Source organism: Neolamprologus multifasciatus, chromosome 2 (genome assembly GCF_963576455.1).
Source record: "Neolamprologus multifasciatus chromosome 2, fNeoMul1.2, whole genome shotgun sequence".
Lineage (NCBI taxonomy): Eukaryota > Metazoa > Chordata > Actinopteri > Cichliformes > Cichlidae > Neolamprologus > Neolamprologus multifasciatus.
Genome location: NC_140440.1, coordinates 274032 through 299455, shown reverse-complemented (window position 1 = coordinate 299455; position 25424 = coordinate 274032). Strand labels below are relative to the sequence as shown.

The following is a 25424-nucleotide window of genomic DNA, read 5'->3' as shown; positions in this document are numbered from 1 at the left end:
ACTCTGAAATACAAATGAGAGCCTGACACCTGCCGCTCTGCCTCCACTGATGCTCATCATTTTTGTGTTCACAGGTGTTGAACCGTCTCACCTTCGCATCCACACTGTCTCACCTGCGCCGGGTCAACTCTCCTATCGGTCGAGATGGAAAACTGGCGAAACCTCGACAGCTGCACAACACGCTGTGGGGGATGGTGTGTCCGGCCGAGACGCCCGAGGTAACGTTCACCTGGCAAGTTGTAAGATTGGTTCACCTTTAACACAGCGATCCGTCGTATTGATTGTGGAGTTGATGGTTTGCAGGGTCACGCTGTGGGGCTGGTGAAGAACTTGGCCCTGATGGCCTACATCTCTGTGGGCTCGCAGCCATCGCCCATCCTGGAGTTTCTGGAGGAGTGGAGCATGGAGAACCTGGAGGAGATCTCACCTGCGGCCATTGCAGAGTCCGTGACCATTTCATAGTCAGACGAGGTTATTAATTACCCTGCAGGTGTGTAATGTGTGTCCTGCTTTAACATTTTAGTGCCACTAAAATCTTTGTGAATGGCTGCTGGGTGGGAATCCACAAAGATCCAGAACAGCTGATGAATACACTGAGGAAACTCCGCAGACAGATGGACATCATCGTCTCTGAGGTAACCACCATTGCACACATCCACACGCGACCAGTAATCAATACTGGAATGTTTACACAGTGGATGGTGACAGAAGGCATAAATCTGTTTTCTGCTCGTGAGACGTCACAAACACTTTGATTACGGCTGCCGCTCTGCTTTACCTGATAGAACAGGTAAGCTGGTTGTCTCCTCCTGCTCTCTGCTCTCATTGGTCATTCTCTCTGAGACTTGTAGTAATCAATAACTGTTTCCTGTCAGGGCTCGCAATATTTCAAAATCCCTGGTAGCCCTTCGGGCAGGGACTCTTCAGTTTTTGGTAGCCCAAAATAAACTTAAGTAGCCCGAATAAAAAAAGAGAACAATTTTTTGATTGATGTTTTGTTTCCTGTTTTGTTTCCTTTACAATAGTATACATTAAAGTATAATATTGTAAAGGAAACAAAATATTAATCAAAAAATTGTTGAAAAACAAATTACAACAACTGTATAAAAATTACAATCATCAACTCAAATACTTGGTTCTAATTGAACAGAAATTTCTATGAACTTGTAAGAACTGTGTAGGACATGAATCAGTCTGTGTCAGATCCTGAATCTGACATTTCCACTGAAGTCACGGGTAAGAGGCAAGTGGAACCAACATCTAGGCCATTTGCTTTTTGAAGTTTGCAAAGACTGCTAAATTGTGCCAGTGGTATTTCACTCTTTGCAACATAGTAGCTGTTTTAAACTGATTTTCAGGTTTATTTTTAGTATGTTATTTGCAATTGGTGTTTGTTCTGGGAAAGATATTGCAGACTGAGCAATAATGCATTTCTTGCATTTCACATGGGTTCTAATGGGGGCCTTTCTTAAAATGACTGGTCCCAGTAACAAAGGCGCTTGTCAACTCAGAAATCAAGGGAAAGCCAACAACACAACCGGCAGAACATTATGTTATTTACACGGGTGCACATAAGTGGTCCGCAGGTGCGCATTCGCTGTCAAAATAAAAGAGCAGGGCTCGCAAAATCGCTAGCCCGACGTCCCGGGGCTAGCGATTTTTCCAGTCGGGCTACCAAAATATAACTCAGCCCTGCCCGTCGGGCTATCATAGGAAAATATATGTCAGTGCTTTTGCATTCTTTCGCCAATGTAGCTGAGTAATTATGTCATTGGCATCGATGAGCCACTGTCAATATGTGACATATTGAAATCGCGTTTGAATTTGCGCTTGTTTTTTGCTTTCATTTTGCGATTGCGCGAACTGTGTATAGAGAGCAGCAGCACTGATTGGTGAGTGACGATTAATTGCGCACCAATTCCTCTGACATCGTCTTATCACTCATTAGCTTACTATTCAAACGCGACAAGTGAAATCTCTCGCAGCTTAAACATGTGAGAGGTTGAGTGCGCAAAGAATCGCTGATCATTATGTAAGTACGTGTGTAAAAGCAGCAGGATTTACGCTGGTATTTTAGTTCTGCAGAGCCAAATAAGACAGGTCAGGGTGAAGAAGGGGCAGCCAAAGAAAAGCCGATCACAAAACGGAAAAGATATGACAAATCGAGCCCGTTCTCACTCCCGAGGCGTAACATGGCAACGTTTTGTCACGTCCCGCGGGGTTCCTTAGGAACGCAAAAGGAGACTTTCGGCGTTCTTATGGTACGCGGCGAGTTATGGCTGAAATCCAGTGCAATGACGCTCCCGCGGTAACCAACGTTCCAGCCCTGTATTCCAGCCCTAAACCTAACCTTATCCCTAGCCCTAACCATAACCTTTTTCCTCACCTTAAACAGGACTTAAATGATGTTAAATAGCGTGTTTCTAAGCTATTTGAAGGAAAAGAGCGAACATGTGTAGATTGAGTCCATACGGTTCTCATATTTCCTCATTTTTCCGAGGTCGTCATTTAGGAACGTGGTGGGTAGCCGAAAACGTAATATGTTGACGATTTGTCACCTAGCCTAAAGACTATGAGGCAAAAAGAAAGCGCAGCTTTTTTGGTTTCATGGACAAAAGAATTTCTGTGGCTGGAATATGACGAGCTAAATAACATGATGTTCTGCCAGGTGTGTTGTGAGTTTCATTTGATTTCTGAGTCGACAAGCGCCTTTGTTACTGGGACCAGTCATTTTAAGAAAGACCCCATCAGAACCCATGAGAAATGCAAGAAATGCGTTATTGCCCAGTCTGCAGCATCTTTCCCAGAACAAACACCAATTGCAAAAAAACATACTACAAATAAACCAAGCACAACAAGAACTCCTGAAAAATCTGTTTAGAACAGCGTGCTATATTGCAAAGAGTGAACTACCATTGGCAGAATTTAGCAGTCTTTGCAAACTTCAAAAAGCAAACGGCCTAGATCTTGGTTCCACTTGCCTCTTACCCGTGACTTCAGTGGAAATGTCAGATTCAGGATCTGACACAGACTGATTCATGTTCTACACAGTTCTTACAAGTTCATAGAAATTTCTGTTCAATTAGAACCAAGTATTTGAGTTGATGGTTTTAATTTTTATACAGTTGTTGTGATTTGTATTTTAACAATTTTTTTGATTAATTTTTGTTTCCTTTACAATATTATACTTTAATGTATACTATTGTAAAGGAAACCAAACGTAAAAAAAAATTCTTTTTTTATTTGGGCTACTTAAATTTATTTTGGGCTACCAAAAACTGAAGAATGCCTGCCCAAAGGGCTACCAGAGATTTAGAAATTTTGCAAGCCTTGAAGAGGCGCACCAGATAAGAAGTTGCAACGCGCGTTTGCGTCCATATAAAAGGCTGTTTTTGTCCGCTAGAGTTTCACGGCACATTCTGCACCACATCTCTGTGCGTTCATCATTTGTTTGAAGCCAGCTCACCTCCTGCAACCACTTTTCTGAGAATACGCGCTTCTTTTGTGGTTCGGACTCCTTCTGACATTTCTTTGGAGGTGGAGGAACATCACAGTAATTGCTTAAAGGAGCTTCTTCGACATCTTTAAGAGTTCTAAACAAATGTCTGTCCTCCTCCAGAAAATCTTATGTACGCAAACACGCGTTGCAACTTCTTATCTTGTGCGCGTTTTTTATTTTGACAGCGAATGCGGACCACTTATGTGCACCCCTGGTTATTTAGCTCGTCATATTGCAGCCACAGAAATTCTTTTGTCCATGAAACCATAAAGCTGCACTTTCTTTTTGCCTTATAGTCTGATTTGTCATAACTTTTACGTTTTGTGGTCACTTCTTCACCCTGACCTGTCTTATTTGGCTCAGCAGAACTAAAATATATATCCTGCTGCTTTTACACAGACACTCGCATAACGCTTAGTGATTCTCTGCGCGATCAACCTCTCACATGTTTAAGCTGCGGGAGATTTCACTTGTCATGTTTGCATAGTAAGCTAACGATTGATACGACGATGTCAGAGGAATTGGTGCGCAAATTATCGTCACTCACCAATCAGTGCTGTCGCTCTCTATACACAGTTCATGCGATTGCAAAGTGAAAGCAAAAAACAAGCGCAAATTCAAACGCGATTTCAATATGTCACATATTGACAGTGGCTCACCGATGCCAATGACATAATTACCCAGCTACATTTCCGAAAGAATGCAAAAGCATTGACATATATTTTTCCTTCCTACGATAGCCCGATGGGCAGGGCAGAGATAGGTTTTGGTAGCCCGACTGGAAAAATCGCTAGCCCCGGGACGTCGGGCTAGCGATTTTGCGAGCCCTGCCTGTTCATGCAGCTTGGATGCAATTGATTTAGCGGTGTGTTGTGTATACCGAACAGTACACTTCACCGATTTCCATCACACATCAAAAGTAGACAGTAGGGCTGCCACGATTAGTTGACTATCAAAATCGTTGACGACTAATTTAATAGTCACCGCGTCGTTTGAAGCTTTGTAAGATCCCGAAAGACGCAGAAATAAGTAGTAGGATTTAAGCATGCAATAATGGACTGAAACAGAAGATGGCAGCACTGCATGTACAAGGATGCCAGCTGCCATTAAACCCTGAAGAAGAAGAAGCTGTGTCCGGTATCGTAGCTGTGTCCAAATTCAGGGACCGCATCCTTAAGAGGCTGCATTTACTCAGGTTAAACATGATATATGAGTCACTTAGATAACTTAAACATGTTATTGTTTGGGGTTTTTTTTTTTTCAGTTTTATTTGTTCCTGAGTAAATCGGTTTGGCTGCAATTAAAGTTCTAGTTTTTACACAGCTGAATAAACGTCAGACAGAAAACTGATTATCAGAAGTGTGAGATGGTCGAGAGTTTACTCCAGTGTCCTGTTATATTTTAGATAGCAAGGAGCAGACGGCTGAGTTTATTGAACTCCACTGAAACAATCTGCAAACTTCATTGAAAGTTTAATAAATTATCTTCTTGTCTTTATTTTTAGTTAGCACATACCTTAAACACTATAAGCTGTAAGCTAATGATAGTTATATAAGAGCAGATGCTGCTGGTGCAATAAGCTGTACGTTTCACGTCCAATGGATGCATGATCTGATTAGTCAACTATCAAAATAATCGTCTGTGGCAGACAGGATGTTAACACAAACCTTCAGAATTTGAGTTACTGATTGGCGGGGCAGCGCTCGGTCATTCAAACTGTTTACCTGATCAAATATTTGATGGTATTTAATTGAAATCCTTGTAAGGCCCACCAGGTCGTTGATCAATCACTGAGAACTCGCCTGACCGTTTCAGGTGTCGATGATCAGAGACATTAGAGAGCGTGAGATCAGAATTTACACGGACGCTGGACGAATCTGCCGACCGCTGCTGATCGTTGAGAAACAGAAACTGCTGCTGAAGAGACGCCACATCGACCAGCTGAAGGAGCGCGAGTACAACAACTACAGGTGAGGCAGAATACAGACAGTTGAGATGGTGCTGAAGGTTGACAATTGCTGCAGATGCTTCAGGTGGTGTTGACATAAATGTTCTTTGGCACTTAGCTGGCAGGACTTAGTGGCCAGCGGTGTGGTGGAGTACATAGACACCCTAGAAGAGGAGACCGTCATGCTCGCTATGACCCCAGATGACCTCCAGGAGAAAGGCGTGGCCTATTGTTCCACCTACACTCACTGTGAGATCCATCCATCTATGATCCTTGGAGTGTGTGCGTCCATCATCCCATTCCCTGATCACAACCAGGTACTCAGACAAAACAAACTAATAAACAAGCAAACAGATAAATAGATAAGCAAGCAAACAGGAAGCTCGGGCCTGAACACGCGTGTTTTCAGTCTCCCAGGAACACGTATCAGTCCGCCATGGGGAAGCAGGCCATGGGTGTTTACATCACCAACTTCCATGTTCGAATGGACACGCTCGCTCACGTGTTGTACTACCCTCAAAAACCACTCGTCACCACCCGCTCCATGGAGTACCTGCGCTTCAGGGAGCTCCCCGCAGGTATGCTCAACTGCCCACTGAGATGCTCAACTGCCCACTGAGATGCTCACGTATAAAAGTTCTCACACCTTTCAGGTATCAACTCGATTGTGGCAATCGCCTCATACACCGGCTACAACCAGGAAGACTCTGTGATCATGAACAGGTCAGCCGTGGATCGAGGCTTCTTCAGGTAAGTTGTTGGCTGATGCACCTGTGACCACATGTGTGTCAGGGGTGTTAAAAGTGTGATTTCACCTGGCAGGTCTGTGTTCTATCGGTCATACAAAGAGCAGGAGTCTAAGAAAGGCTTTGATCAGGAGGAGATCTTTGAGAAGCCGACGCGTGAAACCTGTCAAGGTGAGAACTCATTAACTCAGCTTGGTTCAATTCAGTTTTATTTATACAGCACCAAATCACAACAGTTGCCTCAAGGTGCTTTATATTGTAAGGTAGACCCTACAATAATACAATCATATGACCCCCTACAGGGCTCTAGAGTGCAACCCATTTGGTCTTAGGTCGCACCGGTGCGACCAATTGTTCAAATAAAAAAAAAAGAGTCTCTGCAACTCTGAAAGTGTCAACAACAGACACACATTATGCCGATATTGTGGTCTAAATCAGAGATGGTCAGGGACATTAATTAATGACAGGACTTCTTTGAGCAGTTTTGTAGGAATGGGGTCTAAAAGACACGTTGATGGTTTGGAGGAAGTAATTATTGAAGTTAACTCAGAAAGATCAATTGGAGAAAAAGAGTCTAAATGAATATCAGTGGTACTGAAAGTAGCTGTAGATAATATTACATCTGTGGGATAGCTAGCTAGTTCAAGGCTCAATAGAGCCGGCAAGAACAGCGAACTCCGGGCACATCGTTTTCAAACCCCCGCTGTCTTTCTCTACTCAGGTTAAACATGATATATAAGTCACTCAGATAACTTAAAACTGTTATTGTTTGGTTTTTTCAGTGTTTTGTTTGTTCCTTAGTAAATCGGTTTGGCTAAGATTAAAGTTATAGTTTTTACACAGCTGAATAAACGTCAGACAGAAAACTAATTAAACAGAAGTGTGAGATGGTCGAGAGTTTACCCCGGTGTCCTGTTATATTTTAGATAGCAAGGAGCAGACGGCTTAGTTTATTAAACTCCACCGAGATAATCTGCAAATTTCATTAAAAGTTTAATAAATTATCATCTTGTCTTTATTTTTAGCTAGCGCATACCTTAAACATTTAAAGCTGTAAGCTAATGATAGTTATATAAGAGCAGATGCTGCTGGTGCAATAAGCTGTACGTTTCACGTCCAATGAATGCATGATCTGATTAGTCGACTAATCCCAAAAAAAACCCATTGGTGACTATTCGACTATCAAAATAATCGTTTATTGCAGCACTATTAGTGAGGAGGTGAAATTATTAACAAGATGATCGACCTCTGTTGGAGTAGCGTTCAGATAGCTGCTCTGCTCTGTGTTGGTACAGCGCTTTCAGAAAGAAATCTACTGTGATGGGCCCTGGAAGACAATCGATTATGATTGCAGGTTTCTAGTTTGACATGTCTCAAAACAAAATCAACACCTACTCTAGTGTTTATTCCCCAGTGGGTGTGTCACAGTGTGGGGAAAAACATTTAGACACATAAACAGGTTGGTGGTGTACTCGGGGCTTCTGTTTAACACTACGCTTCCTCCTCACGGTCACCCAGCCATCATGTTTTCCCAGCTGCTTGGTACTGTCTGCTGCAGGAGCACTAACAGAGCCTTCGCTACCTTGGTACAGAGCTGCAAACACTACACTACAAGTATCATTGTGAATGTAATCAACAGAGTGCACTTTGGATAAATCATGTGAAGATGCAGTATGAAATAAGAAGTTCTCTATAAGCTTTAATTAAATTGGTTACATAAATAACCTATACAAGCTGTGCACTGGAACAGGAAGTGATACTCTACTGCAGAGAGAGCCACACCCAGTGTGCCATTTACAGAAAATCACCTCGGGTCTGAAAACCGGTCAGGTTTTAGGAGGCGGGGCTAATCATGTTCTAATCACGCCCAGGGATGCGACATGCCATCTATGAGAAGCTGGATGACGATGGACTCATCGCACCTGGCGTCCGTGTTTCTGGCGAGGACGTGATCATTGGGAAGACGGTGACACTGCCAGAGAATGACGACGAGCTGGATAGCACGAACCGCCGCTACACGAAGAGAGACTGCAGCACGTTTCTGAGGACCAGTGAGACGGGCATCGTGGACCAGGTCATGGTGACCCTGAATCAGGAGGGCTACAAGTTCTGCAAAATCAGGGTGAGCGCACACCTGAGACACCTGAGAGGTCAGATGACACGGCCACACTTTAACAGCTTCGTGTTTCCGGCAGGTACGCTCTGTTCGAATTCCTCAGATCGGCGACAAATTCGCCAGCCGACACGGACAGAAGGGAACCTGTGGGATCCAGTACAGACAGGAGGTAATCCCAGCAGGTCACGTACCTGTCATCAGGGCACCGCTCCCCATACACACGAAGGATTCATTAAAGTTATATTTTTTAACAAAACAGGAAAGGAAACAGCAAAGATACTCAAAGTACAAAAACAATCAAAACTGAGATTTTATTTTTGAAGGCTCTCATTGATTTGTTTTATTTTGACGGATCTCATTGATTTGTTTTATTTTGAAGGACATGCCATTCACCTGTGAGGGGATCACTCCTGACATCATCATCAACCCTCACGCCATTCCGTCCAGAATGACAGTCGGCCATTTGATTGAGTGTCTGCAGGGGAAGGTAACAATCATTACACATCAGTTTATTCACATAGTGCCAGTCACAACAACAGTCAAATTGTAGCAGATCTTTTATTAATTTATAACAACTGATCTTTAAGGTAAAGAAGTCTAACTCTGTGACAAAGTACAAGGTTTTTGTCATAATAAGGCTTTTATTTTGACAGTTGTGGTAGCGTGTGTCTTCCTGAAAAGATTCCTGAAAGCTGTTAGCTCAGGCTACTCTGCAACCCTGTGCTAGCTTTAAAGCCCAATTTCAGATCTCTTGCTTCTCTTACCTGGCGACAGGTAAATGAAGAGAAAAAAAATGGCCTGTATTTGTATAGCGCTTTACTAGTCCCTAAGGACCCGAAAGCGCTTTACACATCCAGTCATCCACCCATTCATACACACATTCACACACTGGTGATGGCAAGCTACATTGTAGCCACAGCCACCCTGGGGCGCACTGACAAAGGCGAAGAGTTTGGGTTATTTCACACCTTTCATTTCGACACTGTGGGGATCAGCTGCTAGCTGCTGAAGCCTTCTGCACTATCAGAGGCTCAGGTACCCAAGTACACTTTTACTTCACCGTAAAGACTCATCTGAGCACCAGGTGTGGGGTTTTGAAGCTAACGCTGCTCATTTGGATGTGGAGGACTGAAGATGGTGTGCAGTTAAAATAAACACCTGTGTACTCGTGGGCCTCATAATTAGAAATCTCTGCAAGAACGATTGAAAAGAACGTATGAAACGATGCGATGAAAGCGTGAATAAAGTGTTTGCTACTGATGTTGGCAGCTCTGTGTTTAAGTAAAATCTCTTGATGTTGGGCAGAAAATGAAGTGAAGTGCACACATACAGTCGTGGCCAAAGGTTTTGAGAATGACACGAATATTAGTTTTCACGAAGTTTGCTGCTTCAGTGTTTTTGGATCTTTGTGTCAGTTGTTTCTATGATGTATTGAAGTATAATTACAAGCACTTCATAAGTATCAAATGCTTTTATTGAGAATTACATCACGTTTATGCAAAGAGTCAATATTTGCAGTGTTGGTCCTTCTTTTTCAAGACCTCTGCATGTTGCCAATCAACTTCTGGGCCAAATCCTAACTGATGGCAACTCATTCTGTCATAATCAATGCTTGGAGTTTGTCAGAATTAGTGGGGTTTTGTTTGTCCACCTGCCTCTTGAGGATTGACCGCAAGTTCTCAATTGGACTAAGGTCTGGGGAGTTCCCTGGCCATGGACCCAAAATTATTTGTTCCCCAAGCTACTTAGGTATCACTTTGGCCTTATGGCATGGTGATCCATCGTGCTGGAAAATGCATTGTTCTTCATCAGACTGTTCTTGGATGGTTGGAAGAAGTTGCTTTCAGAGGATGTTTTGGTTCCATTCTTTATTCATGGCTGTTTTTGGCAAAATTGTGAGTGAGCCTACTCCCTTGGATGAGAAGAGCCCCACACATAAATGGTCTCAGGATGCTTTACTGTTGGCATGAGACAGGACTGATGGTAGCGCTCACCTTTTCTTCTCCGGACAAGCCTTTTTCCAGATGCCCCAAACAATCGGAGAGGGGCTTCATCAGAGAAAATGACTTTATCCCACTCCTCAGCAGTCCACTCTCTGTACTTTTTGCAGAATATCAGTTCGTCCCTTGTTTTTTTTGGAGAGAAGTGGCTTCTTTGCTTCCCTTCTTGACACCAGGCCATCTGCCAAAAGTCTTCGCCTCACTGTGCGTACAGATGCGCTCATACCTGCCTGCTACCATTCCTGAGCAAGCTCTGCACTGGTGGCACTCTGATACCGCAGTTGAATCCTCTTTAGGAGGCGGTCCTGGTGCTTGCTGGACTTTCTTGAGCGCCCTGGAGCCGTCTTCACAATAATTGAACCTCTTTCCTTGAAGTTCTTGATGATCAGATAAATGGTTGATTTAGGTGCAGTCTTAGTAGCAACAACATCCTTGATTGTGAAGCCATTTTTATGCAACACAATGATGTGTTTCCTTGCAGGTAACCATGTTTAATAGGAAGAACAACAATTTTAGGCATCACCCTCCTTTTAATGCATCCAGTCTGCTATTCTAACTCAGTCAGCACATAATGATCTCCAGCCTTGTGCTCGTCAACATTCTCACCTGAGTTGATGAGAACATTATTGAAATGATCTGAGCAGGTCCCTTTATGGCATGAAATGCTCAATGATGAAATGCAATGGAAATTGAATTTTTGAGATTAAGTTCATTTTCATGGAAAAGAAGGATTTAGCAATTCATCTGATCACTCTCCATAACATTCTAGAGTACATGGAAATTGCTATCATAAAAACTGAAGCCGCAAACTTTGTGAAAACCAGTATTTGTGTCATTCTCAAAACTTTTGGCCACGACTGTAGGTGTGATGGAGCCTGATCGTTGTTGCTTTTGTTGTGTAAACAAAGATAAACATGTACCCAAGCTTTTGACTTGCAGGCTGATGGGTGACTCTGTCTTGTTTCAGGTGTCTGCCAACAAAGGTGAGATCGGTGACGCCACGCCATTTAACGATGCCGTCAACGTGCAGAAGGTGTCAAACTTGCTGTCTGAATATGGATACCATCTCAGAGGAAATGAGGTCAGCGCAAGGTCACACTTCCTATTGGCGGAGTCTGATGGTTTTGAATATTTATATTGAGTACTGGTTTGTGATCAGGTTCTGTATAACGGCTTCACCGGGAGGAAGCTGACGTCTCAGATCTTCATCGGCCCAACTTATTACCAGCGCCTGAAGCACATGGTGGACGATAAGATCCACTCGAGAGCCCGTGGCCCGGTCCAGATCCTCAACCGACAACCCATGGAGGGGCGCTCACGGTGAGTAACGCACCTGTCCGTGGCTGCGCATGTCTGCGCCCGGCATCAGCCTGCCTGTGCTCAGTAAAAAGAGATTAATGTCTGATCTCGTCCGTCCATCCTCAGTGATGGTGGTTTGCGGTTTGGAGAGATGGAGCGTGACTGTCAGATTGCTCACGGAGCAGCTCAGTTCCTAAGGGAGCGTCTGTTCGAGGCGTCTGATCCCTACCAGGTGCACGTTTGTAACCTGTGCGGACTGATGGCCATCGCCAACACGCGGACACACACGTACGAATGTCGTGGTTGCCGCAACAAAACCCAGGTAAGCATGATCAATATTAAGTCCATCAAGGTTTCTGGCACAGCTTCAGCTGGATCTGAGGTTTTTGGAGAACGTGAAGTTTGAAGAAACTACAGGAACAGACTAATAAGCTTTTATAGAGGAAGTGGCACGTGATGCGCTGAATGCTGCGGCAAACACTGTGTTGAGCAACCTGTCTCAGACTTGTGTTGATCTGTCCACGGCGCTCTGCCTATAGTTTTTTTTTTTTTTTTTTTAAATGGCTGCTTGTGTCTCCACGTGTACTGTCTTTCTGCATTTCTACCGGTCGTGTAAATTCATGTGACACTTTGCTGCGGGTAGAGGTCATCAGCATGCGTGTTTGCCCTGAGTTGTGCTTTGTGTGACACAACAGAGCAGCCATGGTACTATAGAAATGCTGTTTAAGTGCTTGATTTAGACATAATGATCGGTTCTTACCATGTGTCTAGATGCGCAGCCGGTACCTCGTTGTTGGATACATATGTTGGATTTATTGATTGGCTGCTTTTTAGATAGATCTGCAATGACCCTAATGAGACCATAGCTACAGGGTTGAGTAGTTTATAGTTTAATACGTTCTTCAGTTAATTAAGTTGTTCATACTGAAAGTGTTGCCAGACCTTTAACCTTTGCTTTACTTTAAATGGCCTGTATTTGTATAGCGCTTTACTAAGGCTACGTTCACACTGCAGGTCTTAATGCTCATTTCCAATTTTTTGGTCAAATCCTATTCTTTTGTCTGCTTGTTCACACTACAAATAAAATGCGACAGCAAACGCGCTCTAGTGTGAACGCTCAAAGCGGCCGCATGCGCAAAAGAAGACGTCACACACAACGCGCTCTGTTCAGACCCAGAGCAAACAATATTGTTTGACTGATGGCCCTTAATATAAAGACTTCGGACTTTACATTTCCCAATTTTTGCTTTAAGTTATTTTGTTATTTACATAATAATGTAGATAACCTAATAATGATCCTTATTGCTGTTTTAGAGAAGCGGCGCTTCAAAGGATAGCTGCAGATTTGTCAGAATCTGCAGATTATACAGAACAAATAAAATGTTCACGTTTCTCCAACGTTGTTCCCAACAGTTTCACTGACAACTACACTGCATGGCCAGGAAGCGTTTGCGATGTCTTTGCGGGCGCTTCTCCGGCGCTGATAATTGGCGTCTGTCTTGTGTCAGTGACGTAAAAGTCGGATTTAATGCAACATGGCCGTTCAAACAGCAGTCGCTTTCTAAAACATTGGATATGTATCGGATTCAGTACCACATACGAAAGTGACCCAGGTCAGATTTGAAAATATTGGATTTGTGCCGTTCACAATGTCATAGCATGATCGGGTATGGGTCGCATAGGGTAAAAAAAAAATCGGATTTGATGCGCGTTCGCCTGCAGTGTGAACGTAGCCTTAGTCCCTATGAACCCCAAAGCGCTTTACACTACATCCAGTCATTCACATAAACACTGGTGATGGCAGCTACATTGTAGCCACAGCCGCCCTGGGCCGCACTGACAGAGGCGAGGCTGTCGGACACTGGCGCCACTGGGCCCTCTGACCACCACCAGTAGGTAACGGGTGAAGTGTCTTGCCCAAAGACACAACGACCGAGACTGTCGGATAGGCCTGGGCGATATGACCCAAAATTCATATCTCGATATTCTTTAGGTGGATGTCAATATAAGATATATATGTCAATATTTTTTTTAAAGCCATAAAGTGAGAACAAAAAGAGAGTTCTTAGTCAAAGCTGTGTCCCAGCTTTCACACAGGCACTTTTATTAAGCGTAAATGTACAAGAAAAAATTACTCAGAAATAAATTATGAGCATTTACTGGATTACAATTACTTTTTTCAAGTAACGAGTAAAGTAAGGGATTACTGTTGCAAAAACGGTAATTAGATTACTGTTACTTTCCCGTAAGCACGCTGCGTTACTAAAACCGTGATTTTTTTTTTGCGAGAGTGTCTCATGACAGTGACATAAGCGAGTGCGACGTTCGTGGCAACAGCTGTGTGCAGATCAACAATGGATCATATATTGAGTGCGGAGAGAGTATGAGCGTGCAGCGTTTAAAGCGTGGAAGTACTGACCTTACTTTGAGTTTGATTCCATAAAAAGTGACAAAAACATTAGCATCCGCTGTTCACTGTGTGGGAAGAAAACTTCTTTTTACAGCGGAAAAAACCCCTAAACTTATACCCCTAAACTCACACTTATATGCTGGAATGTGCAGAAAATAGGTTTAAATGTTCAACAAATTTCTTCCAGTCAGAGAATGGTGTACATAATAAAATTTTTACTTGATGCATAAAGTGTAAATGGTAAATGGACTGGTTCTTATATAGCGCTTTTCTACTCTGTCCGAGCACTCAAAGCGCTTTATACAGCTAATTCATTCACCCAATCACACCCATTCACACAAGCACTTCTAAGCTTAAGTGCTAAGTAGCTAACATTCATACACATTCACACTCCGATGGATGTATCGGAGAGCAACATGGGGTTAGTATCTTGCCCAAGGATATTTGGCATGCAGACTGGAGCAGCCTGGGATTGAACCACCGACCTTCTGGTTAGTGGCTGATCCGCTCTGCCACCTGAGCTACAGCCACCCCAAAGATTAAAACTAATAAAACGTTTTAAAAAGAGACTTTTCCATTTGATTACATTTTGTATGATGGATTATGTAGAAAAAGTAGAATTGGGCTGAAAGATCTATCACTTTATCACCTATTCAGGTTGTAAATCGTGTTTTTAAAAAGTAACTAAGTAATTAATTACTTTTGAAAATAAGTAATCAGTAAAGTAAAGGGATTACTGTTTGGGGAAGTAATCAGTAATTAGTTACTGATTATTTTTTTCAAGTAACTTGACCAACACTGGTCCTTATACACACACATTACGGTAATATTACGTTGAAGCAGAGTACGTATCACTCCGCGAGGCTCCTCTGTAATGCTCCAACAGTCCATCAAGCAGTTTTGTAGCTTACCAAAGTCGTACCAACCCATATTTGAAAGGTTTCTGAGCGCCGTGTGCCACATAAAATCGGTTCATGGTCAGTAAGCACAACCAGAATTCATACATAAGGCGCACTGTCAATTTTTGAGAAAATGAAAGGATTTTAGCCCGGTTAGCTCGTTAATGCGTTGACGCCGTCCAGCCCCATGCACGGGGCGATCCGCGGTAACTCGTTAACAGAGATTTGCCCCGTTAATGCAGTTATGTCGTTTACCGACCAGCTTCTCTTTTGATAGCTGCCGTGTCCATCTTGTCATTGCCTGCAGGTGAAGCGATGGGGGAGGGGGAGTTGTGTTCAGTGAAGGAGAGGCGAGGCCGAGTAACGTTGCATAGAGACAAAAGTGGGCAAAAGAGAGGCAAACTTGCGGCTGCACAAGTATAGTTCAAACGTAACATAGACTATATCGATATAAACAATATTGTCACATCTCATATAAAAATATATCGATATATTTAAAAATTCCATATATTGCCCAGTCCTACTGTCGGAGCTGGGGCTCGAACCGGAAACCTTCCAATTACAAGACGAACTGCCAACTCTTGAGCCGCGATCTATAATCTCTAGCACTAACTCGGGGAGGATCTGTCTTAAGCCAATTCCTTGTTATGGCCTTTTTAGATGCAATCAACTGGATTTTAAAAATATATCTGTCCTTTTTTAGAATCGAATCTCTGGGTAGCAAGCCCAGTAATAAGATTCTGGGATCCTTAGGGATGGCTTAGGACATTATGTTATCTGTTAACTTGGATATACTGTCCCAAAAGGAAGTCAATTGTGTACATGTCCAAAAAATATGAGAGTGATTGGCGTTCGGGTGGCCACACTGTCTCCAACATTGTTGCCGGTGCCCTTGAAAGTTTTTAGTAATATGTGGAGAAATAAAGAATCGAAAAGTTTTCCACCTGAATTCCCTCCACCTTTAGGAGCTAGTTGATGTTTGTTGTGTGGTACACATTTAGAGCCAATCACCCTCTGACAATCCAATTTTCAACTCTGCTTCCCATTTTGACTTCACATATAGTGTGTTGTTGCCATATTGTTTTTGTAGCCCTTTCTAGTGTTTAGACACGGTTTTGGTGGGCAGATATTTGTAGGCATTTGTAAAGACTTTGACAAGATCAATTTCTGGGGAGGAGGGGCATTTTATTTCTGTATTGAAAAAAATGACGAACCTGCAGATATCGCAACAGATCCGTATTTTCCAGATTCAATTCTGTTTTCAATATTTTTAAATGATTTAAAGGTGCCCGCTTCCACAAACAGACACAGAGCAGTTAAACATTTTCCAATACAACCCAAGAATGTTGGATCTAACCTTCCAGGTGGGAACTTCTGTAAGTAGGAAGGCCATGACAAAATGTTAATATTGCTCCCCAGATTATATTTGTTAATAACTTCATGCCAAATTAAAAGAGTGTTTTCCACTATATGGTTATCTAAATTACTTATCCTTGATTTTTCTACTGCCGGGGAACACCAACAAACAATGTTGCTGCCAAGTAATATCCCTTTAAGTTGGGGAGGGCCAGTCCGCCATGATCTCTATCAATTTGAAGGGTTTTAAATTTTATCCTTGGTCCAGCTCCTGCCCATATAAAGTGTGATATTAACTTGTCTCAGGTGTTGAATTGAACATCTGGGATTTTAATGGGAAGAGCCATAAAGAGATATAAGAATCTCGACAACAGATCCATCTTCACAATCTCTATTCTTGTACTAAAGTCCAGAGTCAGTGAAGACCAGCGAGTTGTGTCCTCCTGAATTGAGTTCAGCAGATTATCAAAGTTCAGGACTTGTGTTTTAGTAATATTTAATTTATAACCAGACAGGGCCCCAAACTCTTTCAGAGTTGACATGAGCTCAGGGAGTGACATATCAGGATTCAGGCTCAATAAACAAAGCGAAGAGCGAGGGGCTGAGCCCGCATCCTTGCCGGGTGCCTCTATTGAAAACTAGAGGATAGATGTCCATTGATCTTTAACCTGGCCACTGGGTTGCTGTATAATGATTGTATGATTGGGTGTTCGCTCGCTCGCTCTGTGGTATAGTATCCTGCTCAAACACAGTGGTGTTTCTGAGTAGCTTATTTGCTTAGCAGTTTAATTAACAACTTTTAAATACATTCTTTTTTCACAGTATAATCTTCACGTGCTTCATCCGAAGCACACTTTCTGTGTACTCACTACCTAATTTATAGTATTCACTCACTGTCTCTGTACTGTTTCGCTAGCTTAGCTCGTAGCCAACCCGTTAGCACCATGGCTACTTCACCTGTCCCTTCTGCACTTTCTTGCTCATTGTGTCAGATGTTTAGTTACTCCTCGGCCTCCTTTAGCAGTAATGATATCTGTAACAAATGTAGCATATTTGCAGCTCTGGAGGCCAGGATTACTGAATTGGAGACTCGGCTTTGCACCCTGCTCTCACCCTTAGCTAGCCAGGCCCCTGTAGCTGGTGCAGCCGAAGATAGCGTAGGCCCCGCTAGCTGTTCCCCGGCAGACCCCAAGCAGCTGGGGAAAGGCTGGGTAACGGTGAGAAGGAAGCGTAGTCCTAAACAGAAGCCCCAGGTACACCACCAACCCGTTCATGTGTCTAACCGTTTTTCCCCACTCGGTGACACACCCGCCGGGGGTCAAACTCTGGTAATTGGTGACTCTGTTCTCAGACATGTGAAGCTAGAGACACCGGCAACCATAGTCAATTGTCTTCCAGGGGCCAGAGCAGGCGACATTGAAGGAAATTTAAAACTGCTGGCTAAGGGTAAACGTAAATTCAATAAAATCATAATTCACGTCGGCAGTAATGACACCCGGTTACGCCAATCGGAGGTCACTAAAATCAATATTGAATCGGTGTGTAACTTTGCCAAAACAATGTCGGACTCTGTAGTTTTCTCTGGTCCCCTCCCCAATCAGACCAGGAGTGACATGTTTAGCCGCATGTTCTCCTTAAATTGCTGGCTGTCTGAGTGGTGTCCCAGAAACGATGTGGGCTTCATAGATAATTGGCAAACCTTCTGGAGGAAACCTGGTCTTGTTAGGAGAGATGGCATCCATCCCACTTTGGATGGAGCAGCTCTCATTTCTAGAAATATCGACAAATTTATTAAACCCCTCAAAACATGACTATCCAGAGTTGGGACCAGGAAGCAGAGTTGCAGTCTTACACGCCTCTCTGCAGCTTCTCTCCTCCTGCTACCCCCCCAAAAACCCATCTCCATAGAGACTGTGTCTGCTTCCAAAAAGACAAAAAACAAACTAAAAACCAGCAACAAACAACTTAAACATTTACAAAGAAAGAACAATACAGTATCCACATCTGAACCAAAGAGTAAAACAGTGAAATGTGGATTATTAAATATTAGGTCTCTCTCCTCCAAGTCTCTGTTAGTACATGACTTAATAATTGATCAACAAATTGATTTACTCTGCCTTACAGAAACCTGGTTGCAGCAGGATGATTATGTTAGTTTAAATGAATCAACACCCCCGAGTCATTCTAACTACCAGAAATCTCGAAGCACAGGTCGAGGGGGTGGTGTGGCAGCAATTTTTCACACCAGTCTATTAATTAATGAAAGACCAAGACAGACTTTTAATTCATTTGAAAGCCTGATGCTTAGCATTGTCCACCCCAGCTGTGAAACTCAGAAACCAGTCTTACTTGTTATCATCTATCGTCCACATGGGCCTTACACAGAGTTTCTGTCTGATTTCTCAGACTTTATATCTAATTTAGTTCTGAGCTCAGATAAAATAATTATTGTGGGTGATTTTAACATCCATGTAGATGCTAAAAATGACAGCCTCAACATGGCATTTAATCTGTTGTTAGACTCAATTGGTTTCTCTCAAAATGTAAAAGAACCCACCCACCACTTTAATCACACTCTAGATCTTGTTTTAACATATGGCATAGAAACTGAACATTTAACAGTGTTTCCTGAAAACCCTCTCCTGTCTGATCATTTCTTGATAACATTTACATTTACAATAATTGATTACGCAGCAGTGGAGAGTGGACTTTATCAAAGTAGATGTCTTTCTGAAAGCGCTGTAACTAAGTTTAAGAATATAATCCAGCCACTGTTATCATCGTCAATGCCCTGTACCAACACAGAGCAGAGCAGCTATCTGAACGCTACCCCAACAGAGGTCGATTATCTTGTTAATAATTTCACCTCCTCACTACGTACGACTCTGGATACTGTAGCTCCAGTGAAAACTAAGGTCTCTAATCAGAAGTACCTGACCCCGTGGTATAATTCTCAAACACGTACCCTAAAGCAGATGACTCGTAATCTGGAGAGGAAATGGCGTGTCACAAATTTAGAGGATCATCATTTAGCCTGGAGAAATAGTTTGTTGCTTTATAAGAAAGCCCTCCGCAAAGCCAGAACAGCTTACTACTCATCACTGATTGAAGAAAATAAGAACAACCCCAGGTTTCTCTTCAGCACTGTAGCCAGGCTGACAAAAAGTCAGAGCTCTGTTGAGCCAACCATCCCTTTAACGTTAACTAGTGATGACTTCATGAACTTCTTCACAAATAAAATTTTTATCATTAGAGAAAAAATTACCAATAATCATCCCACAGATGTAATATTATCTACAGCTACTCTTAGTTCCATTGATGTTAAGTTAGACTCTTTTTTTCCAATCGATCTTTCTGAGTTAACTTCAATAATTACTTCCTCCAAACCATCAACGTGTCTTTTAGACCCCATTCCTACAAAACTGCTCAAAGAAGTCCTGCCATTGATTAATTCTTCGATCTTATATATGATCAACCTATCTCTAATAATCGGCTATGTACCACAGGCCTTCAAGGTGGCTGCAGTTAAACCTTTACTCAAAAAGCCATCTCTAGACCCAGCAGTCTTAGCTAATTATAGGCCAATCTCCAACCTTCCTTTCATATCAAAAATCCTTGAAAGAGTAGTTGTCAAACAGCTAACAGATCATCTGCAGAGGAATGGTTTATTTGAAGAGTTTCAGTCATGTTTCAGAGTTCATCACAGCACAGAAACAGCTTTATTGAAGGTTACAAATGATCTTCTTATGGCCTCTGACAGTGGACTCATCTCTGTGCTTGTCCTTCTTGACCTTAGTGCAGCATTCGATACTGTTGACCATAATATTCTATTAGAGCGATTAGAACATGCTGTAGGTATTACAGGTATTGCACTGCAGTGGTTTGTATCATATCTATCTAATAGACTCCAATTTGTGCATGTAAATGGAGAGTCCTCTTCACACACTGAGGTTAATTATGGAGTTCCACAGGGTTCGGTGCTAGGACCAATTCTGTTTACATTATACATGCTTCCCCTAGGCAGCATCATTAGAAGACATAGCATACATTTTCACTGCTATGCAGATGACACCCAGCTCTATCTGTCCATGAAGCCAGATAACACACACCAATTAGTTAAACTGCAGGAATGTCTTAAAGACATAAAGACTTGGATGGCCACTAACTTTCTGCTTCTTAACTCAGATAAAACTGAGGTCATTGTACTCGGCGCTGAAAAGCTTAGAAATATGGTATCTAACCAGATTCTTACTCTGGATGGCATTACCTTGGCCTCCAGTAACACTGTGAGGAACCTTGGAGTCATTTTTGACCAGGATATGTCCTTCAACGCACATATTAAACAAATATGTAAGACTGCGTTCTTCCATTTGCGCAACATCTCTAAAATTAGAAATATCCTGTCTCAGAGTGACGCTGAAAAACTAGTTCATGCATTTATTACTTCCAGGCTAGACTACTGCAATTCATTATTATCAGGATGTCCAAAAAACTCACTGAAAAGCCTTCAGCTAATCCAAAATGCTGCAGCAAGAGTACTGACAGGGACTAGAAGGAGAGAGCATATTTCTCCTGTTTTGGCTTCCTGTTAAATCCAGAATTGAATTCAAAATCCTGCTCCTCACATACAAGGTCTTAAATAATCAGGCCCCATCTTATCTTAATGACCTTGTAGTACCATATCACCCTATTAGAGCACTTCGCTCCCGCTCTGCAGGCCTACTTGTTGTTCCTAGAGTATTTAAAAGTAGAATGGGAGGGAGAGCCTTCAGTTTTCAGGCCCCTCTTCTGTGGAACCAGCTTCCAGTTTGGATTCAGGAGACAGACACTATCTCTACTTTTAAGATTAGGCTTAAAACCTTCCTTTTTGCTAAAGCATATAGTTAGGGCTGGACCAGGTGACCCTGAATCCTCCCTTAGTTATGCTGCAATAGATGTAGGCTGCCGGGGGATTCCCATGATGCATTGAGTTTTTCCTTTCCAGTCACCTTTCTCACTCACTATGTATTAACAGACCTCTCTGTATTGAATCGTATCTGTTATTAATCTCTGTCTCTCTTCCACAGCATGTCTTTATCCTGTCTTCCTTCTCTCACCCCAACCGGTCGCAGCAGATGGCCGCCCCTCCCTGAGCCTGGTTCTGCCGGAGGTTTCTTCCTGTTAAAAGGGAGTTTTTCCTTCCCACTGTCGCCAAAGTGCTTGCTCATAGGGGGTCATATGATTGTTGGGCTTTTCTCTGTATCTATGAAGCGCCTTGAGGCGACATTTGTTGTGATTTGGCGCTATATAAATAAAATTGAATTGAATTGAATTGAATACATTTAATGAACTTGTTGAATCCTAGACGCTCTAGTATCAGATAGGCTTCTTTTATGAAGCCTATCTGATCTTCGTGTATTAAATCCAGCAAATGGACTTCTAGTCTTTTAGAAAGTGAGGTAAATAATTTATAGTGTACATTTAAAATAGAAATGGGGCGGTAAGATTCACAGTATTTTTTATTTTTACCCTCTTTGGGTAGGACAGATATTACCGCCTCACGCCAGGATGGAGATATTTCAGCATTATTGAGGGTCAAGTTAAAGGATTTGAGTAAAGTAGGGGCAAGTTCCTCTTTAAATATTTTGTACCACTCATTTGGAAATCCATCACTACCAGGGCACTTATTTGCTTTTAAGTTACTGATTACAGTATCTAATTGTTCTCTAGTTATATGTGTGCATAAAGCTTCATTCTGTAGTAATCCAAGAGAAGGAAGATCTAAAGAGGATAAATATTTCTGCTATTGGAGCTGGACACGAATACAACGATTGGTAGCAGTCATTAAAAATTGTGTGAATTTCTACCGGATCATAAATCAAGTTACTGTTAGAGGGGTCCCTGATCCCAAGGACAGCATGCTTTAATTCCTGCTTCCGGAGCCGCCTAGCTAGAATTTTTGTTGCTTTCGGGGATGATTCGTAAAGGGATTGCTTGCAGAATCTTAATCTCTTTTCCATTTTGTCTTGCACTAACACTTTTATCTTGATTTAGTTATTCTAATTTGGTTGACCAAGCTTTGATCTTTGCTGTTTTGTTGTAGTTTGATTTCTATGTTTCTCAGATCTTTTTTGAGATCATCATATGCTGCCCTATTAGCTTTTTTTTTTTTTTAGATGAACCACCCTTGAAATCAGTCTACCCCTCACTGCCTTAACCGTGTCCCACACCATAATCGTATTGAGGATACCTAAGTTTCATATTGTAGATTTCGCAAAACTTGATAATTGAACAGATAAATAAATCATATTATGATCTGATAAATCTGAAGTACCAATCGACCACTCCTTTCCTCTATGTCAGTCAACAACGTTCATCAGGAAGAAATCAAGTCTGGAATGAACTTGGTGCGAGAATGAGCAGTGGGTGTAATCCCTGTTTTTAGGATGGAGGGTTCTCCAAACATCGAACAGACCAGTTTCTTTCATCAAGATATTAAGATCCTTTGAACTATATGTTTTTTGTCTCTTACAACTTGTCATATCCAGGGAGACGTTAAGAATTGTATTCCAGTCTGCATCACAGAATAAAATCCCTTCGCCCACTCTAATTAAAGCATCAAAAAATAACATAAATAATTTTCTATCACATTCGAGAGGAATATACACATTAGCTAGTGTGATAACAATATTATTAACTCTCCCTTTGATAGATATCTGCCCACCTTGTCACCAACCTCATCAAGGAAATCAAAGTTTAATAGATTAGAAATAAGAGTTGTTACTCTTCTTTGTCTGCTATTGCTACAGGTGCTATAAAAAAGTGGAATATCTGGGAAATTAAAATTTAGCTTGTTCCTTTTTTTGACAAATGTGTCTCTTGTAGAAAAGCCACATGTGAGCCATCCTTTTTTCAATTTCTCCAGAACTCTTTTTTTTTTCTTTTAAGTGGATTGCCCAAACCATTAACATTCAGGGAGGCTATTTTAAAATTATCCAACATTGAACAAGACAGTAAAAATAAGTGAAACTGGAACAGTGGCCCCCAAAACCATAGCAAAACAGATATAGGGGAAACAATGAAGAACTGACTTCTAGAGGAGACTTTTGCTCCCCAACTAGGACCCCGTTGGTGGGTCGGGGGGAAGCTTCTCAAAGTGAGAGGGCCTGGAAAGGAAAGTAACTGTCAATAGACATAAACACCACCATCCTAAAAGTCCCAACGTATAAGAACATAAACGGAGAACCAACTCTCCCACCTGGCTGGTGATTGAAGTGAGGCCAAAAGGGAGCGGAAAGGAGCTTCCGCATTAAAACAAAACCACTGGATCTCTCTGGAAACCCTGTAGCTTATCCTTTGCTCTCATTGCCGTGGCTAGACTGTTGCCTTTTGCTGATTGCCAGCCCAGAAGCTCTCGAAGTTGCGACACTGCATTCGGCTTTTTTTTGGACAATTTCATATGGATAATCATGGTCAAAACCTTGATTTGATTTTCTTTTTCCATGCTTTCCGTGCTCTCAGGACCATGTTGTTGAATATTCCTGAAAGTTGATGATGACAGGTCTCGCAGGTGCCCCCGGTAGGGGTTTACTTGCCAGCGAGCGATGTGCGCGTTAAATTTTCATGTCAAAATCCTCCGGTATTTGCAGGTGGGTCCATGAATTATGGAACCGGGTTCTTCCCCCTCCAACAAACCGAATAGACGAATATTGTTTCTCTGTGACCTTGATTCTAGATCAGTAATCTTTTGCTGAAGACTTTTCCGCTCCTCCAGACTCGTGCACATGGCCATAGTCACTTCTTCAGCCCAGCTCTCCAGCTGGGTGATCCTGGGCTCCGCCTCATCCACCCGCTCTGATAGGCACTGTATGTCCCAGGCAATGTTATCCAGCTTGCATTAATTTCATGGCTCAGTTTGCCCATATTTTGTCTGCTGTCCTCTTGAATCTCCGCTTTTAGCTTTACTATAGCTTGGAGTATGTCCAAGTCTTTGCTAGCGGCTGCGTTGTTGCTAGCATTAGCTTGGCCCGGCTGAGAGTTAGCTTTAGCGGTCGAAGCGCTTCTATCTTGTTGTTTCGGCATATTCTCCCACTTCCTTAAGGCCTTTTAGGGGTTATAACCCTTTCAATGTTGAGTGAGTAGAAAACAATCCAAGATAACGAGATGAGAAGGAATAACTAAAAGATAAGGTGGGAGAGCAACTCCTCGACGTGACCGGTTACTCCATTGGCTGAAGCAGAAGTCCCTAGGCTTACTGTTTTTCAAGAACAGAAAAGCCAGAGTTTTATCTCAGGGTCCAAACATGTTTCAGAAAACCAGTTGAAGAGATGCTTTGGTTGTCTTTGTTCTTATGCGTTGTTTACCTCACTTTGTTTGTTGTTGTCAGATCTCTCTGGTGCGGATGCCGTATGCCTGTAAGCTTCTGTTCCAGGAGTTGATGTCAATGAGCATCGCTCCTCGTATGATGACATCATAAAGTAATCAACCGGATGGAGAGAACATTGTGACGTCACAAGGAAGTGAAAGTCAAAGTTTAGTTGTTTTTAGGTTTTGTCTTGCTTTTTGTAAAAGTCAATAAATCAGTTCCTGATCATGTGATGATCTCTATTTTGTTCTTCATGTGACCATCCTGACGGGTATGACTTTAAGGTACAACTGGTGATGTTTAGTCGTCATGTTACCTGCATATAAGAATATTAATATATACACTACCAGTTAAGTTTTAGAACACCCAGTTTTTCCAGTTATTTGTTGCAATTCAAATTGTGTTAGTCCAGTGAACAGCTTGAAATGGTACAAAGGTAAGTGGTGAACTGCCAAAGGTTAAAAACGGTAAGGTTACCCAAAACTGGAAAAATGTCAGAATTATACAAAAATACCTTTTTCAGGGAACACAACATGAGTTAACAATTTAGCCTCCTAAGACCCAAACTCTTCCATGGCATGCATTTTTAATTTCTCTTTGATATTTGGGCATATTGTGACCTGCTGAATGTAAAAACCTTTTTTTAACCTGATTTTTGTTTCTAAGAAAAGTGAGATCCACATATGAGGATATTAGTTTAAAATTTCGATAGAACAGTAGTAGTATGTAACAGAGGACAAGGTATGAGTAAATGGGGCAAAGAAATAAATTGATCATTTATTTATTACATCAATTAGACAGGACTTA

At 42.1% G+C, this 25424-nt stretch overlaps 1 protein-coding gene across 4 annotated transcripts in view; it reads left to right on the top strand.

Annotated features, from left to right (window-relative positions):
* The window catches only part of polr2b (RNA polymerase II subunit B), a 221312-nt gene that overhangs the window by 12346 nt on the left and 183542 nt on the right, over positions 1-25424 (top strand). For 2 of the 4 annotated variants that reach the window (XM_085183464.1, XM_085183450.1), the window contains 15 exons: positions 75-218; positions 304-443; positions 524-635; positions 5315-5469; positions 5566-5764; positions 5857-6025; positions 6101-6197; positions 6270-6364; positions 8065-8315; positions 8389-8478; positions 8689-8796; positions 11277-11390; positions 11469-11629; positions 11735-11930; positions 24639-24847. In XM_085183464.1, the coding sequence (XP_085039590.1) occupies positions 75-218; positions 304-443; positions 524-635; positions 5315-5469; positions 5566-5764; positions 5857-6025; positions 6101-6197; positions 6270-6364; positions 8065-8315; positions 8389-8478; positions 8689-8796; positions 11277-11390; positions 11469-11629; positions 11735-11930; positions 24639-24728 (2121 nt within the window). In that variant the 3' untranslated portion in view covers positions 24729-24847. Of the gene's footprint in view, positions 1-74; positions 219-303; positions 444-523; positions 636-5314; positions 5470-5565; positions 5765-5856; positions 6026-6100; positions 6198-6269; positions 6365-8064; positions 8316-8388; positions 8479-8688; positions 8797-11276; positions 11391-11468; positions 11630-11734; positions 14250-23987; positions 24848-25424 lie in introns of those variants that run through there. The other 2 variants (XM_085183474.1, XR_014877734.1) reach the window with 2 other exon arrangements.